Source organism: Physella acuta, unplaced genomic scaffold, assembly GCF_028476545.2.
Source record: "Physella acuta isolate Inbredline_101_S28 unplaced genomic scaffold, ASM2847654v3 ptg002000l, whole genome shotgun sequence".
In the NCBI taxonomy this organism is placed as follows: Eukaryota; Metazoa; Mollusca; class Gastropoda; family Physidae; genus Physella; species Physella acuta.
This window is the reverse complement of record NW_026733505.1, coordinates 137,647-155,995: the sequence shown is the minus strand read 5'-3', so window position 1 is coordinate 155,995 and position 18,349 is coordinate 137,647. Positions and strand designations below refer to the sequence as shown.

General features: G+C 33.4%; 1 protein-coding gene across 1 annotated transcript; it reads right to left on the bottom strand.

The window, feature by feature from the left end:
• Positions 1-9,007: 9,007 nt before the first annotated feature.
• LOC131931662 (dynein light chain roadblock-type 2-like) lies at positions 9,008-9,448 on the bottom strand. The gene has a single exon (XM_059288494.1). It carries the CDS (start codon positions 9,437-9,439, stop codon positions 9,143-9,145), a length of 297 nt encoding a protein of 98 aa, XP_059144477.1. The 5' UTR covers positions 9,440-9,448; the 3' UTR covers positions 9,008-9,142.
• Positions 9,449-18,349: the final 8,901 nt, after the last annotated feature.

Genomic DNA, 18,349 nt, shown 5'->3' with positions numbered 1-18,349 from the left:
TCCCATTTAAAGTTGTTCTAACGCAAGCAGACAATTAAATGTTGATAAATCTTACATAACGCAAGTGTTGAAAGTATTTCTTTATTTATTTTTTTATTCTAAATTCTAAATAATGGTTTATACATAAAAAGTAAAAAAAAGAACGGTTTTTAAAAAAAAAATATACTCTAAATGAAAATGTTAATGTATATAGATGTGTGTATCTTTTATTTTTCCAAATGATTTAACGTTTTTAAAACAGTTACCTAAATAATGTACACAGTATAGCTATAACGGGAATAAATTATAAAAATACTTTACCCGAGCAGCAAAGTAAATAAAATCATCTATGTTGACACAACAGTCAAATCACTTGTGGACAAAGCACAGTGTATCCCATACAGTGACTAACCGTTTTATTAAAAAATCATTTCACTTGCAGATGTTAAATTTGCTCTAAAAATAAAGGTTAGCTTAAGTACTTTCATTAAGTTATTCAAGTCTTCCTAAATAATAGAAAACAAATTAAATAATCGACCTCGAACCCTAAACTAAGGGCACCTACTTTGTTTTAAACATTTTATGTTTGCACCTCACAAAGCTCGATCCTTTTAAGATGTTATATGATCAGAAATCTTACTAGAAAAAGATAATTAGCAAAATAAAAGAAGAAATTAAAATGAAGGAAAAGATACATCGAGATTTAGATTTGCGCTTGCAGGCCTATGTGCAAGGTGCTGCTTTATGTCGTTAACTAAATGCATACTTTATGTATACTGAAATAAAGTTGCGCAAGGGTCGGCAACCTGCGACTCGCGAGCCGCATTCGGCTCTTTTGATGTCAAGTTGCGGCTCTCCAGTTCCATGCACTAATCTTAATAATTATATTATTTTATTTTAAAAACTCATTAAAACATATTATAAAGAAATACAGCTTTAAGCAGGATAAAAACACTCATCAGACAACAGTGAGAATAGGTGAAGTAGAAAGTATACGGATAGCTGACAGCCGCTTGGGAACTAGGTCCAGCCCAAGTACCGACTTTTTGGAATATCTATAAATGGGGAATGTTATTTTATACATAATGCGTTTCTCTATCTGTCAGTAATCATTGATTTGACGCAGATTTTTAGTTATAACCTCCTACGGTTGAGCCGGGTACTGGACGGTGGGGTACGACTTTACCCCGCTTTCAGTGTGTGTGTGAGGGGGGGGGGTGAGAACCAAAGGACAGAAGCGACCGATACACGGTAATCAAACCGATACCCAAGCCAGTTAGTCGGAGTTTGTCGTGTTGAGGTCTACCTGGCTAGGGAGCCTGAGCCGGTGGTGTCCGTAAAGAAAGAACAAACAAAAATCATTGGCTTGTAAAGTGGATTGGGGTAATCCTATAGTTTTATTATATGGTTACTAATTTTATCGTACCAGAGCTAGGTAAAATACTGTAATATGTTTTTTTTTTTGCGAAAAATGTGTATGTTTTTGTTTTTTTTAAGGCGTGTTCTATTTGTTATGAATGATTTAAAACGCCCATTCTTAATACAGTTTTGTGCTGTAACGAGTAAGGCAGTATTTTATTTTATTCAATTATATTTTTAATTTCATTTTAATTTGTGTATTGGGGGGGGGGTGATGGAGGGGTTACGAATACTTAACTCCTATCTACGGCCAGTATTTTCAGTTTTAGTAGGATGTTTCATATTATGTTTTAATGAATTGGTTATACATGTATAGGTACGTCAACCGTGTCAACTGGTTATGCACCATACAGACCATTATTTCGATTGACAGCCTGCTTTTCTTTCTGAATTTGCTTCCGTAGCATTTGTCCAACCAAGAGAAACAACAAGACGGAAGTTGTTTGCTTTTGGAGTTGTCTCTCCTAGAAGAGTTGCTGTCCCCAGATATCGAGCCTCATCTGCCCGAGAGTTCAAACTCGTGACTTAACAGTTTAGCAACCATAAGCTTTACTAACTCTACCACACTGATTAAAAACTTACTACATGAAGGAAAGATAACATAAGTAGAATTAAAGATAACAATTTTATTGATAAGGAAAGAAAACCAATAACAAATATGAGCATGTTTTTATAAAGACGGGCTGCTTTGACCTCTCAACAGTTACTTTAATCCGTAATAAGAATATCCATACTTTTGGTAATGTTCACAACATTTTGCGCTTCTGTACACACACAAAATAAGTTAAAAACACCGATTTGCAGCGTTAAGTGAATGCTATAAATTATCAAATATTAAACGTCGTAGAAATAATTTGTAAAATATCTAAGAGGTTTGATTTTTATTAATTTTTTTTATTAAAAAAAAATGGATTTTAGAAACCAAAAAAAAATAGTTTCACGATCTTTCTAATAAAAAAATATGTATTTTGTTTGGCATGTTTTTACGATTATTCCATCATATACTATGTAAATTATCTTTATTTTAATACATATTTTCGTTGATATGCTTAAGTTGTATCCCTTGATTCTATTGATATGTATAAGGGAAGTAATAAAATATATGTCAATTTTGTGAGGCACCTCTATTTTAAACACCACAAGGCATATTGCAAGTTAATATATCTTTCGTAGGTTCAAAAACTTAGAGCAACATTAGTATATTTTGTGGCGATGTAACGTTGATGCAGCATTCTCAAATTTAGTGTGTAAATAGGGCTGAGACTTTAGGGTACTTTTATAATGTCTGTATACAATCAATTTCCGTGGATTGAGAGGTACAGGGTGTACTAAACATTGTCAAATCTGTGTGAATCTTTAAAGTTTTTGTTAACATTGTCACACTTGTGTTTAGTGGACAGTGTAGCTCAATTTAATAACATTGTATGTGGAGTGGATTATCCTAATCGGCATATTTAGAAAGATTATATAAGATGTTGAAGCAGATCAGATGTATGTATTATCAATTCTTAGTTTTGTAACACATATGGTTTGTAGTGAATAAAGCCAGTACTTGACAACAACTGTCGGTGTCAGTGTGTCCTAAATCTCAGGGTCAGCCCGTCTTAACTACAACACCTCAGTGGGTAAAAGCATTCCCACTGAGTGAGTGTTACAGTTTGAATAGTGTTTCTAAGAAAACGCCAGATGGTTTCATAAACTGGAGTGTATATGACAACACTTTATATATATATAGTTAAGTAAAGAAAATTAATGACGGCTATATCATAGTTTAGATCGCATAGAGACAGATGTTAGATTATTCGTCTCCAATTAATTTAAAGTTTAATTGTATATTGATATATATATATATATATATATATATATATATATATATATATATATATATATATATATATAAATTGACTTTAAAACACTGACAGCTTTTATATGTGCATTTGACCTTTGTAAAACACATCTAGTATGTACTTTGGTAATATAAATAGTGATTTGCGTGTAAAATGAATGTGGCGCTTCATTAACATTAAACTAATTAAACCTAATTATCTTCAGTTACTTATTAAATCGATTTCTGTAAGTCATTCATCTATATAGTTAAATACATAATTTATTAGTGCGCATGTCTGTTAACACTATCGTACCACCACAATAGCAAGACATTGTTGGCTTTATTTAACGGTAATGGTTCTATAATTTTAACTAATCCATGTTTTTATAAATAAGTGATTTCTCACACGTTCATTGAAGCGTAACCTAGAATATACATTTTGTGTTCCTAGCACTAGTAATTATATTTCCTGAAGAGAGTTGTGATTTTATAGTTTAAAAATTGGTTATTACACGCAACATCAGTCAAAGTTCACTTTTGTCGTATTGTTGTGTAACTTATTTCTCTTATTTAACTCAATGTTTTTATTATAGATATATATATATAACTAAAAATACATAATAGAAAAAAAAAATCTAAGAGATTAAAAAAAAATTACTTTCATTTAAAATTTGACTGCATACAAAAATAGATGAGGGCATATTTTATTATATCATATGCTTTAACTTTTTTTTTTTAATAGTCACGTAAATACTTTACACAATACTGACATGTAGATTAAAGAAATTAAAATAAGAATTATTTCACTCCAAAAGCAAAGTGAAAAAAAAAACATTCTTTTTGCGAAATCCAAATTCAAAAACAAAATGGCTGAACCATTTGTGTTCAAAGCACAGTGTATTCCAATTAGTGATCAACGATTTCATTAAAAAAATAATAATCATTTGATTAGCAGCATAATTGCATTGCGTGTTAAACTTCATCTCAAATTAAATGTTATGCACTAAACAGTAAGAAAAGTAAGTTAATATCGCCTTTGAACTCTAATCAACAGGAATCTGACATTTTTATAACATTTGTGCGTCTCCATTAAAAAAAAAAGGATAAAAAAAAAACGGCGCCTCACAAACCTCGACCCTTTAATCATACATTAATGTGTTCTATTACTAGAAACCTTGCTAGAGAGGGTAATGTGGTGAAAATAAAGAGTAAAATAGTATTAATTAAACGAAACATCGATATTTAAGTGTGTGCATGTATGTGCAAGGTGCAGCTTTATGTGTCACTACACACGAGCAGTAACTGGTTGTGCAAGCCATGTCGTCAAGTACCTACAACAGGAGCCGGCAACCTGCGGCTCGCGAGCCGCATGCGGTTCTTTTGATGTCAAGTTGCGGCTCTCCAGTTCCATTTACAAATCTTAATAATTAAACTATTTTATTTTCAAAACTCATTTAAAAATATTATTAAGAAAAACAACTTTAAGCAAGATACAAACACTCACCAGAGAACAGTGAGAATAGGTGAGGTAGAAAGTATACGGAAAGCTACAGCCGCTTGGGAACTAGGTCCAGCAGCACAATGCCATTATCCAGGCAGGCCTCAACACGACATACTCCGACTAACTGGCTTGCGAATCGGTTTCATTACCGTGTATTGGTCGCTTCTGTCATTTGGTTCTCACCAGGCTTATCTTCCACCCAACAGAGCCTATGGTAAACTTGCACCCCACCGTCCTGTACCCGGCTCAACAATAGGAAGCTAATAGCTAAAAAACTACGTCACTCATTTCAAATTAATGATTACTGACCGATAGGGAAATGCATTCTGAATAAAATAACATTCCCCATTCAAAGTTTTCGAAAACGTCGGCACTTAACAGTGGGGCTGTCAATAGCACAGCTGTAGGGCTGGGCCTGGCGCCCTAGCGGCTGTCCGTATACTTCCTACTGCACCTATTCTCACTGTTCTCTGATGAGTGTGTTTATCCTGTTTAAAGTTGTGTTTCTTTACAGTGTAGGCCTACTATTTATTTATGAATTTTTAATATGAAAATATATGATTATTAAAATTTGTGAGAGGAGTTGGAGAGCCGAATTTTGACATCAAAAGAGCCGCATGCGGCTCGCAAGCCACATGTTGCCGACCCCTGCCTTAGGTTAAATAATAGTTGCGTTATCAACGCGAAAAAAACATTTTTTTTTTTTTTTTTGTTTTTTTTTTTTAACGCAAAAAAACATATTTCTGAATACCTACTGACCGAAATGTGAACAGGGCATTGTTTGTATAGAATAGTTATAATAATAATGATTAATTGTTTAATATATTTATTGCGTGAATAAAATAACCTAACGCTTCGAAAAAAGTTTGAATAAGCATGCATGAGTTTAATTTAAGTTTATTTTCGATAAAAACATATAGTAAATTATAACATGTAGTTTAGTACATTTTGTTAAAATGTATTTCAATTTTATTTACATTTTAAGACAATCGTAAATAACTTTAAGGTAGCATCCCTTGTGTTATCTCTGACTATAAAATGGGAAGTAACCAACACTGTGTTTTTTTCTTTTTTCACACAGGTAGTTTCAAAAAGACTGGTACGTGACATTCAGTGTTTCTTCCAGATTTTTTTCTCCGGGGGGTCACTTGAAATTTTTTTTTGGGGGGGGGGGGGCGGTACACTTTCTTCGGGGGGGGGGGGGGGGGCGGACTGTTAAAAGTATATATTTTCTATATAAATTATATAAATTTCATTTCGTTCGGGGGGGGGGGGGGGGGGGCGGTAAAAAAATTTCCCCGAAGAGATGCCTGGAAGAAACTCTGGTGACATTCACATACTATGTGCTAAACTGGGAAATAAAAGCAGCATAACCACATCACTATAGAATGAAACACCTAAGGGCAAACTGTTTACAAACATTTTGTTACTACGGTGCTTTTGTTTTAAGATATGAAAGCCTAATTTCCTAGATAATATATTAAAATAAAGCTATGGAAAAAAAGTTAATATATGTATGTTTAACAATCAATCATACATTTTAATTGCTTACTATATGAATTGAAGATCTAACATAAGATACTTATAAAAAAATTCATAGCGTAAAAGAAAAAAAATATTTCTTTAACTGTGGAACTTAATTAATGTTTTTTTTTTTTTTTTTTTTTTTAAATGAGATGACCTGCGAAATGCTGACACAATGGATAGGTCCAATAGAAAAGTTGAAGGAAACTTTTAACAAAACAACAGCTCAAAGCGAAACCAACAATGACAGGCTTAAAAGCTTAACTATACAATATTCAAACATGGCTGCAAAAATCAAAACATGTTGTGAAAAGAATCACAGTTGCATTACATGATTCACTGCTTATACAAGTCTTTTTCACAGTGAGAATGGGAGCTCACAAATTATCCAATGTCCAGTCGTTGGCCATAACTCAGGTCATTACGACCAAAATACAAGCATCTTCACTGCACCAGTTGATGGCCTCTACCTTGTCAGTTTTGTTTTATACCAGGCTGACAGTGGCGCTTTAAACGTTCACGTGATGCGGCGATTCAGCAATAATGAAAAATCTGTTGGTATATTTAAGGACTATGCTAGTGTTTCAAATATACGTGTTTTAAATATGAAGACTGGGGAGAAATTATTTTTGAAATTATACACAGGAACATATCCCGCTATCATATTAGACTGTTCTAATTTTTCATGTTTTTTAATCAGTTAATAAATCATTTGTTAAACCATTTTAAATATGTAATTATTTCACTATTTTGCCTGTATCAAACAATGCAACAGCATGGTCAAGTGTTCAACTGATTTTACTTTTATTCAGTTCTTATGTTAGAACAAGCAGGACATACTTGGTTCCACCTAGCTCTGATAAGTATATGAGTAGTGAGTAAAATGGTTGTGCAGTATTGTCCACAAATATGCATGATATTTAAATTTAGAATTTGAATTAACCAACAAAACCACCAAATTAGTAATATGTCTTATCTCTTCTACTTTTGCAATTAACTGATTTGCCATTAATTAAAGAGATATTTTGACTGCGTGCAATATTTGATGTACATAATGCAAACCAGGGTTTCTTTCAGACATTCAACGGGCTCTTGAAACTACCGAGAGACACTCCAAACCATCCGTCGGTCAGACACTGGCTAATGCATATACACGCTTTTTTGTGTTCGTGAGGAAGTGGGGGCAGAGTTGGCTGAAAGAAACACTGGTACAAACGTACAGGTCATATCCTGGTATTTACGTAGTGACGGAGATTCATTAAGGGATAAGTTAGGAAAACTCGATAAAGCTGAATGTAGCTCAAACTGATTCAATAGAAACTTAGTTTAGACTATGTCGTGTCTAACGAGTGGCTTATTCCTGGGTCACCTGCCATCCTGGTCATTTCCTGTCTGGACTCTACAGAACATTAATCTGTTATTTCCCTTGCAACAACTGTAGCTAGTAATATGCTGGGTAGTGCGAAGTGGGGTGGTGATAGTGCGGGTGTGGGTGGGGGAGAGAGCTAAAGACTTGGACCGTGTGATGTGTAGTAAACATGTATTACATATATGTACGTCAATTGCGTTTACACAGCTAATTAGATATGTTATTTGTTTATATTTAGACCATTTTTATGATAACTAAAAGAACACAATAACATGCAGTTAACATTTAAATACTGTGTAAATGTGATAATACATACATATATATATATATATATATATATATATATATATATATATATATATATATATATATATATTGGATTTTTTTTTATTAAAAAGAAAAATGTTATAAAGAAAGAGTTTTGCGTGGTCGTTGTGTACTTATGAGGTTGTGGTGGACAATGACGTGAGTATATTTTTCCTATATAAAAGATAAGAGATGCATGAAAGAAGCTCTGAGATGTACTGACATACAAGCGTACTACTGCATATCCGACATTAAGTTTAACAAAAAGACATACAAACCCCCCCCCCCTCAAACTTTCGATTTGTTTTTCCAACCCATTTTACCGCCCCCCTACGGCCAGCGCCTGTTTCATTGGTTAAAAAGCTTAGAGCTACACTAGATTTTGTGTTGCGATGTAACGTTTATGCAACATTCTGAAATTTAGTGTGTAAATAGGGCTAATATGCAACAGTTATTTTAATCCGTATTAAGAATGTCCATACTTTTGGTAAAGTTAATTTTTCGCTTCAGTACATACTTTTTTTTTTTTAAATGAGGAAATATTTATTAAAATCTAAGATTGTGCATGCAGAATACAGATTAAAACGTCAATAAAAATTGTCCTTAGCATATTTTTATAGAACAAATCACACTTATAGCAAAATGGTGAAGCTTTTTTTGCCAAGTTTAACTGGAATTAAATCTCTCTGAAAGATGGAAAACATCAACGATAAGTTGTAAATATTATAAACATTTTTTCAGACAACCAAGCATGCTCACAAGTTAGCTACAATATTTGGTTTAATGCAGTTTAAATAAAGCTAAAAGTTTATGTACACAGTATAAGTAGAGATTAAAAGAAAATAAAACATTAAAGCGACTTAGAGGCTTGACTTAGAGAATACATCACAAGTATCTTGATAGCTTTGAGATTAGAATGTTGTCATCTTTTAAAAAAAATATATAATTGATTATGAGATGTTCACAGACTCATACTCAGAAAGATTAAAGAATACACAATTTTTAAACAAAATCTGTTTCAAAAAGAAACAATTAACTAAATATAGTTTGTAAACTGGAGCAATAAAAAAAACTTAAAAAAATCATTTTTAAGGATTAAGTACATTCATCTCTTTAAAATCATGAGTTTTCCATTCCTACTTATCAAAGGGAAAATTCAACCTTTAGGTTCAACTGGAAGCTTGACAAACATGTGATGAATCCTCTGTTGCTACTATTAGCTTTGTTCATCGTGTTGTATGACTATGAGAAGAAACTCCTTATCAGGCGCGCACATGATCTCATTCCTACGGGAACGAATGCGCAAGAACTTGAGGTCATTAGAAGGGTCAATATCTCTTACAATGCTGCGTGCCTTTGCAGTCAAACTATGAATAAGACTGGCATATTGCACAGTGGTGGAATTGTCCAGAGTTGTTTTAATGGGAATACCTTCACTGTTGACAACTATGGTCCCAGTAACACCCCTGTGTGACTGTATTCTTTTAAGTGTCTCTTCAACTTCTGCAGCCATTCTGTTCTGTCTCTTCAGAAAAAAAGTACACACATACAATAAGAATAATAACCCTGTATTGGCTCATAGCAGAATAAAAACAAAATTTCAAATTTTAAACATCTAAGAAATAATTTGTAACATATCTAAGAGGTTTGTTTTTTATTAATTTTTGAAAAAAAAAAAAGATTTTAGAAACAAAAAAATACTTTTACAAATTTTACTGACCAAAAACTTTTTTTTGTTGGCATGTGTATACAATTATACCATCATATATTTTGTAAAGGGTATTTTATTTTAATACATATTTTCGTTGATATGTTAAAGTTGTATCCCTTGATTCTATTAATGTGTATAAGGGAAGTAATAAAATACATGTCAATTATGTGAGGCACATCTACTTTTAACAACACAAGTTATAATGCAAGTTAATATATCTTTCGTAGATTAAAAGCTTAGAGCAACATTAGTACATTTTGTGGCGATGTAATGTTTATGCAGCATGATCTAATTGCGTGTGTAAATAGGGCTGAGAGGTTACGGTATATCTGTATAGAATTAGACAATTATAGCAAAATGTCCGTGGATTGAGAGGTACATATTATGTATGTATGTGTGACGGTTAGTTTTTTTCAAGTAATCATTTATAATTATAGCACTGTCCCTGAATGTGTAGCAACGTTAAGTTTATTGTGTAGAATATATTACTTAAAAATTAACTAATTAAAAATATGTCAAATTCAATAAGGCGGCAAATGATCCGTAACGTAAATGTTTTGTTAAAAGTAAAAGTTTGGTATCTAGTGTCGTGTTGTCTCAAGCAGTGGCGTCGCTAGGTTGGGTGTCACCCGGTGCGGCACCTCATGGTGTCACCCCCAACCCTCAAAAAAATGTATATAACCCCAAGGTCTATATAGGCCTATATATATATATATATATATATATATATATATATATATATATATATATATATATATATATATATATATATATATATATATATATATATATATATATATATATTGGACTCATCACCCTACTATCTAATGGCGGCATTTTTGTACGCACAATATTTTAGCAGTTCTCATCTGGTGTCAAGGTATGTTCTGTTTTATCTTAACGTTTTAAAACTCTCGATCACATTTTGAATATACTTGTGTGCTGTAACGAGTAACATATTTATTTCGCCGACACGTATTTTCAGCTTAAGTAGGATCTTTTATTTGATGTGTTAATGAACTGCAAATGTTAGGTTAATAATAATTTGCATAGGTTGTTTTTTTTTTAAATGTGCGTTAAGTATATTTAATACAATGAAAATAAGAAAATAAAACTAATTTGCTTTTTTCATTAATGCTTTGGTTGCTAAAACTATGCTTATCGTTCGATATATGAGGACTGTTGTAGATTTGCATTGATAGCTATTTATTTGTCTCTCATGATTTTAGTTTGGTGAAGTATGAGTTCACTATCTGAAAAAATATAGTATAAGTCGGAGAGGAGAGAGTTGGGTATGAATACCTGGAGGAGAGGGGAGAGTGGTATAAATACCTAAAGGGGAGATGAGAGGTGGGGGGCGGAGAAATTAACGGGCCATATACATGTATACAATGATGTTAGTTTAATTACATTTGTAAGATATACTTTTCCAGATGTCGGAATGGTGTAACATATTTAAGGGTGACTTTTGATCACACATCCACACACTGCCATGGTTACAAAAACTTCAATACCTAAGGTTAACAGGTTGTAGCAATATTTATTACACGTCTTTAAATAGACGCCTTTGTAATCCAATAGTGATATGGTATCGCAAAAATATTTTAAACGTAAACAATGGCTCTGCTTGATCTGAATAATTACTAATTTAGAGATTATTTAAGATATATTCCCATTGTTTTTATTTTAATTAAAGCATACACATATTTAATAAAAAAAAACTATATAAAGCATACATAAATACGTACAACATTACTTTTGGAAGCAAATATATATGTAAAATCGAACTTTTTTAAAGCATTTTTAAATAAGAATTCATGTTTTCAGTACATGTTAATACGTCTTTTTCAATCTCAATGTAACGACCCTTGGAATTACTTTAGTGTATACATGGGAAGTAACTAGCACAATGCTAAAATGTTTTTCACACCTCAAATTTAAAACACAACCTTAAAGTCAAAACATTTTATGTAGTATTACAAGCACAGGGCAACATTGTTAAATTGTGTATGGACAAAGAAATACAGAATGTAGGGCAAAATGACTTTGGAAAGTTGTGAGTTTATTGCAATACAATGACATTAAAAGCTAAATGAGTGTTCTTGGCAGTTTTAGGGGAAACATTGATACAGAGGCGTAGCGACCCTTCCGGCGCCCGGGGACAAACTTTCGATTTGCACCCCCCACCTCGAACTTTCGATTTGCACACTCTCGAACTTTTGATTTGCACCCCCCCTCAATCTTTCGATTTCGATTTGCACCCCCCCCCCCTCAAACTTTCAATTTGTTTTTACAACCCATTTTGGCGCCCCCCATATGTACCCCCCTCTCTACGCCTCTGCATTGTTACACTGTGTGTTAAAATGTACCAGTCACATCGAAACTTGAGTTATCAAAATTATATGTGTTTCCCTATTGGGGGGGGGGGGTAAAAATAATTGCTCAAATACAACTTTGTTTAAAGATCCCAAAGGCCACTTTTCCACAGGAAGATAGAATGAATGTAAGCTACTTTTCCAAAAGAAGATAGAATGAATGTAGGCTACTTTTCAAACGGACACTTGTCAGACCTACAACGATAATTGCACACACATAAGGTAAGGATCAAAATCATGGTCTTTTAATTGCACACACATAAGGTAAGGATCAAAATCATGGTCTTTATTTCGTTGTACACTTTGAATGTATTATTCATACAACATAAACAAAAATGTGTAGTTTAAAGAGGATAAGAAATAAAAAAAAACGAATTTTCTTTTTAACTATCAATCGCCAACGTACTTTATCGACACACGATTCGCTTCAATTTAAAAGTAAATCAAATTAAAAGGTCTAGATGTATATGTAATCTCTATTTTCACAAGTCATACTTGGGGCTACCACTTTGATGCATGTGTCCAATAACCCATAATATAATGTATACAATACAGAGATTATGAGCTTGGCTCAAAATTAAAACATTGTTTACAACTAAACATTTGCTTTTCCATGTCAAGTCTAGTACATGAAAGCTAAATGTTAGACTTGGACTTGAACAAGTATATTGTCTTGTAAATAGTTAAAACATTGTTTGAATCCAAACGAAGTCGGACACAAGAAAGATAAATGTTAGACTTAGAGTTCAAGAGGTCAATAGTTCTGTAAGTCATGTTAGTAGTAAAGCTTAATATTGTGGCAAAACATAGCCAGCTCGTGTATTGTAGCAAAAGAGGTAGAACTGGTACAGCTTCTCTGATTGATCGACTTATATGTATTCTAGTTACTGATTGGTTAATGAAGATAAACTCTGAACCAAACACTTGGGTACAACACATATCACCCTGACTGAGTCTCAAGTAAAACTGTATAGATAGTCATAATTGTAATACAGTATAAAGACTACTTAATTAGGTGATTGCATGCGATTTTAAGGTCGAATGGTAAAGTTTATAAATTCTAACCTGAAAGTCTCGAGTTCGAATCGGGAATCAAGTCGGGTCGGTATATTGTCCCCGAGTCCACCCAGTTCTTATGAGTACCTGATTCAAGTTAGAGAAAGTTGCTCGTAGAAATAAATATAACTATAGAACAAAAAAAAATATGTTTAAAGGACATCCTATTCAAACATATTTATACATATTTAGTGTTAAATTAATACTAAATTACAACGGAACAAAATAATTTGAACAGTGATTCACCTACAATCATGGCGGCATATTATATGGTTATAAGAGGAGCATATAAAGTGTATCACATTTAACAGTATACAACAACTGTTATTGTTAAATCGTTCACATGTAAAATGGTAAACATGTGTGTGCTGAGTTTTATTTAATGAAATTTCGTCGTCTCTCGCCCTTCAACACTATTCAAACCTTACAAGATGAAATAAAATTTAAAGAAATAAAAATATAATTTAAGGAAAACTGTATCAGCTGAGGAAACGATACAGTTAGAGATGGCTGAAAGTTATTTTAATTTTGTATAACGTATCAGTAACGTACATACTCTTGTTTATATCTAAAAGTATTTTCATTTGTTATAGTAGAAGAACAATTTGTTAACACATTGACGAACAGTGGACTGTTATCGCAGATTAATCCGAAAAATTCAAACGTCTGCAAATGGAATATCCAAAACAGCGATAGTTTATAATTTATATTTAAAAAAAATTTTTTTTTTTGTGCCTCAGACATGTGATTTACAGCGTCAGTTGTGTGTGTTTGCTTTAGTATTACAGTTTTCATCATCGGCTTGTGAGGACTGATACAGATTTACAATAGTAATATTTCTTTCTTACTTGTAGCCTACTTTCATTCATTTAAGATTGTTTACTTATACATAGATCTAATACAAAACGTCTAAATATAAAAAAAAATTAAAAAATAAATAAAAAAACAACCTGAAAATGCAAATGTGTAATTAAATGATGATTCAAGGGATTTTTTTCCCTCGGCGTGGTGGGTGAGGGGGCTGGGGGGGGGGGGGGTAGAGTTTGGGTTTTTAAGCAGAGCTGAAATAAATTTGTGATTACAGAGAATTAAAATGATACAAATTTTAAGCAATCGGAAAAGTTATGTTATTACAACGAGACACATCAAAGCAAACATTTTCCCCTTTCAAACATCCATATCTATACAATTGCTTTTTTTTTTTAATCAATTGTTTTAAACATTAAAATCAGTAATAATAATTTGTTTGATAGTTTTACACAGCATCAAAGATATGAACATCAATTGCATATACAATAATCAAAGAGAGAAAATAAAATGGCATAAGACTAGACTAAAATAAGGTGTGCAAACTCGGTTTTTCTTCACTGCTTAGTTTACTGTACTCAGTCCTTAGCTGTGGAGTCAAAAGTTCACATTGTAGCCACACATGGACAGAAATAGAAACGACTGTGGGAGAAGTGTCTCTGGAATACACATACTGCTCTATCATTCCAAAACTTTCCATGACATTAAATTGACCCTTGGCAAAGAGGGCACGCTACCTTGAAAAATCCGCCAGTCTGGTTGAGTGGGGGGGGGGGAGTGTGTGTGTGTGTGGGGGGGGGGGGGTGAGGTGTGTATCTCTTTCTACCATTCAGGTTGTGCACTTTTAAAAACCTGGGAAACAGAAGACTGTTCTAATGTTAATTTACTTGAGGGCTGATCGAGTGATGTTTGGCTTGAGACTGTCGATATATGCATCTAATTTATTTGCTTCTTCTGTAGTTCAAATGTTAGTTTCCTGTAAAAGTAGGATGTCATAATTGTGTTTATTTATTATGTTGTTTATATAATGTGTTCGTCCCTAGCCCCCCCCCCCCCCCCCCCCCTGAAGTTCAATGTTGCCAGAGTTAGCATGAATTATTTGGGGTTTTCTTTCGAACATCTGTTTCTGGAGGGCTGGATGGTGGTGGTCTTTTAACGCCAAACTTTCTAGCCGTTGGTTTGCTATTCCTTTGGGCCCAGGTCACGAACCTTTGAGGTGGCTTTACTGTAGGTAATTGTTTTTTACTTGAACTGATTGCTTGACTATATGACAGTTGACCTGATACCTTGGTTGCTGATATACTTTGTGAGCTTTTAATTTCCTTTAGCGGTTTCGTTATGTTTTCTGAACTAGTGTTATCTTGAAGAATATCATATATTGTTTCGTCGACAGCCTCCAAATTTTCTTGATTCCCATCTTTTTGAAACCCTGTTACTATGGAATTTCTGATCGCTATTGTCTCCATAGCTTCGGCCTCTATGGTATATACTGTTACGCTTTCGTTTACTTGCTGTGATGCTGCAGTAGTATGATGTGCTTCAGTTTGGCCATCTACTCCAAAGGCATCTTCTACCTCTCTATGCCTTGCTTTTCTAAGCATTTCATTTTGTCTTTCTCCGTCAACATCATAACTGTCCCATTGCTTTAAGAAATGTCTATTGTTACTTAGATGCTCCCTAACTTCTTCTTTATCATTTGCATCCCAAGGCTCAATTGCCCTGTACTGTCCGTCTACTAGCTGGACGCCGTCAATAGCGCGAGTCCTCAAATGCTCACACATTTTAGGCAGGTGCCTGTCTTTGTTGCAGTGGCAACATTGCACCCTCCTCCCATTGAGGATTATAAGGACTCTGCTCTCCTTGTTGGCCTCATTTGTAAGTATGATATAGTGTGGGACACTCTCCACATCTTCTTTCTCCAGAGAGATGGTGAATTGGACCACATTTGATTGGTCTATTCTCTTAAATGTTGGTGTTGAGTCCTGACTGCTTATAGATTTCAGAATCGCCATTATATCATCGTCGCTTGTCTTGGAAGGGAGCCATTTCAGCATGCCCCTTTATCGGCGTGGGTTATTGATATTCTATGCACTCTGTATCTGGATGTTACCCCAGGTGGTAAATCTCTGTGAAATTCTTTTAGGTGCATTTTCTCATATAGTTCCTTTGATCTAATGGTGACATACCATTTACGCAGTGTCCCGTAGTTATACAGACCTTCAAATTCAGCTGGTGATAGGCTACATAACATACATAGCTCTCTTTTTAGTTCGTCAGCTGTGAGGGTAGCTAAAGAAAACCCCTCTTCTATGAAAATCTCTAGAGTTTTTGGTGCATGTCCTGCCGTGCCAAACTTAGGCAGGAATAGCCGTTTGATGTATTTTTCCGACATAGTTGTGCGTGAGGCCCATCCGGGGCCAGGCAACACACACAAGAAATAAAAAGAAAAAAAAGTACTTACAATGTATAAAATGTGAAGAAAAATAAATAACTCCAAAAAGACCTTCCTCTGAATAACACAACAGATAAGATTTTTTTTTTTACTTGTATAGTATTTGACCAGAGAATGTTTAAGTTCTTTTTAATAAAATCGTTTGTAATCCTCGTAAAACTTTCATATTTTATATGTTGAAAATTTTCATGAAATCTCATCAAAATTTAAAACGTGAAATGGAACGTTGTTCAAATTGAATTATTATTTTAGTAAAAATTACTTATTTAATACATTTATTGCGTTAAACATATAAATTAAATTTAAAACAGAGGATTGAAAAAAAGATGCATTAGATTTTTATAAGTTTAAACGAAACAAAATAAGAACATTACGTTAAACATGTATTTTAAGACGTTTTGTTAAAACATATTTCAATTTGCTTTTCATTTTAAAACAATTAAAAACACGTTTTAGGTAGCATCCCTTGGATTAATTCTGAATAATAAATGGGAAGTAACTAACACGATGTATTTGTTTTTTTTTCTGTTTTTCGTACATGCAATTTCTAAAAGACATTTATATACTATTTGCGAAATAGGAAAATAAAATCAGCATAATTGAATCACTAAACAAAAGAGACCTAAGGGTAAACTGTTTGCAAACATGTTGTTACTATGCTGCTATTGTTCTAAGATCTGAGACCTTAAATTCCTAGATAATTTATTAAAAATAAAATTGTGTATATAAAAATTAATATATGTAGGCCCTATGTTAAACAGGTACACATTTTAATTGCTTACTATCAATTAGGGCTATTTTTCTAAAGCAGTAGCAGTTCATTTAATAACTCAACTCTTCAAGCGTATTATAATCAGCCAGTACTTTTGATATAGAAAAAGTGTGCACTTACATTTATTTCAAGGCTTGTTAGTCTAACAAAAATAGCATTATATTAGCAGTTTACGACATGTGAGGAGGAAAGGGAAATGGTGGTGAGACAGCTAGTACTAGAGGGGGAATCTCTTAGTGATAAAACGGGGGGGGGGGGTTGCATAGTGTTAGATGAGCAGCGACTTAGTACTTAGGGACGGGGAGGCAAGCTAATCTTAATGGAGACACGGACACGTGCTAGGAATGGACCTAGTTTAAGGCTGAAGATTTTACGTGTTAATTTGTTCCATTACTTAAACATACACAGTTCTCTGTGTTGACCTTAGTACATTATGCTTATATACAGACAGCTCAGACGACACGTCCTGTCTCTGACTCGGCCTTTCGTTAATTGCCTCACACATCCGCTACACATCCGCTACACATAAACACTCAGTATACAAGGGGCGTCACTACGGTATACCTAATAATAAGGGACATAAGGATACTAACAAGACATAACGTAACATTTTCCTGGTTGGCGATTGTACTAACATACATTGTTTTATAGACTTCTGTGAACACATTTTATAGATATGTTCAGTTTGTGTATCCATGAATTTAATCCAAATTGAGAGTCTTCAAAACAAACACACACAAGACAAATTCCATCATTAACAACTGGCTTAGATTCTGATTCAGATTTTGAAATAGGACAGGCGGGATATAGTGTCTAATACAGCCATGTCTAGCAGGTCAAGATAGGAGAACATGTCAATACAGATAAGAAGATGCTTGGAAAATGCTCACACAATATTTTAACAGACACTTGCTTGAAGCATCCAGGGCAGGTCAAATCGGTCACCGAAACTTAGCCTAATTAATGTTTGAATTATATTATTTACTTTACTGGTTGTATTATGTTTACTAATAGCCATCAGCAAATTACAAACGACCGATACAGTTCAGATTTTTTTTAAAAATATTTGCACAAGTATTTGTGATGTTTTTTTTTAAATCAAATTGTGTATGTTTGTATTAAGCACTATCTCTGAATAATCTCACTACACAAATAAAATTAATTGTGTACGTTTAAAAAAAAAAAAAAAAACCTTTCCGGAGTTCCAAAAAAAAAAAAAACACTTTATTCTCTATTTTTTCTCCTCAAAA

Coding starts and splice junctions, on each gene's coding strand:
- LOC131931662 (XM_059288494.1), bottom strand. CDS start 9,439: ATGGCTGCAGAAGTTGAAGAGACACTTAAAAGAATACAGTCACACAGG.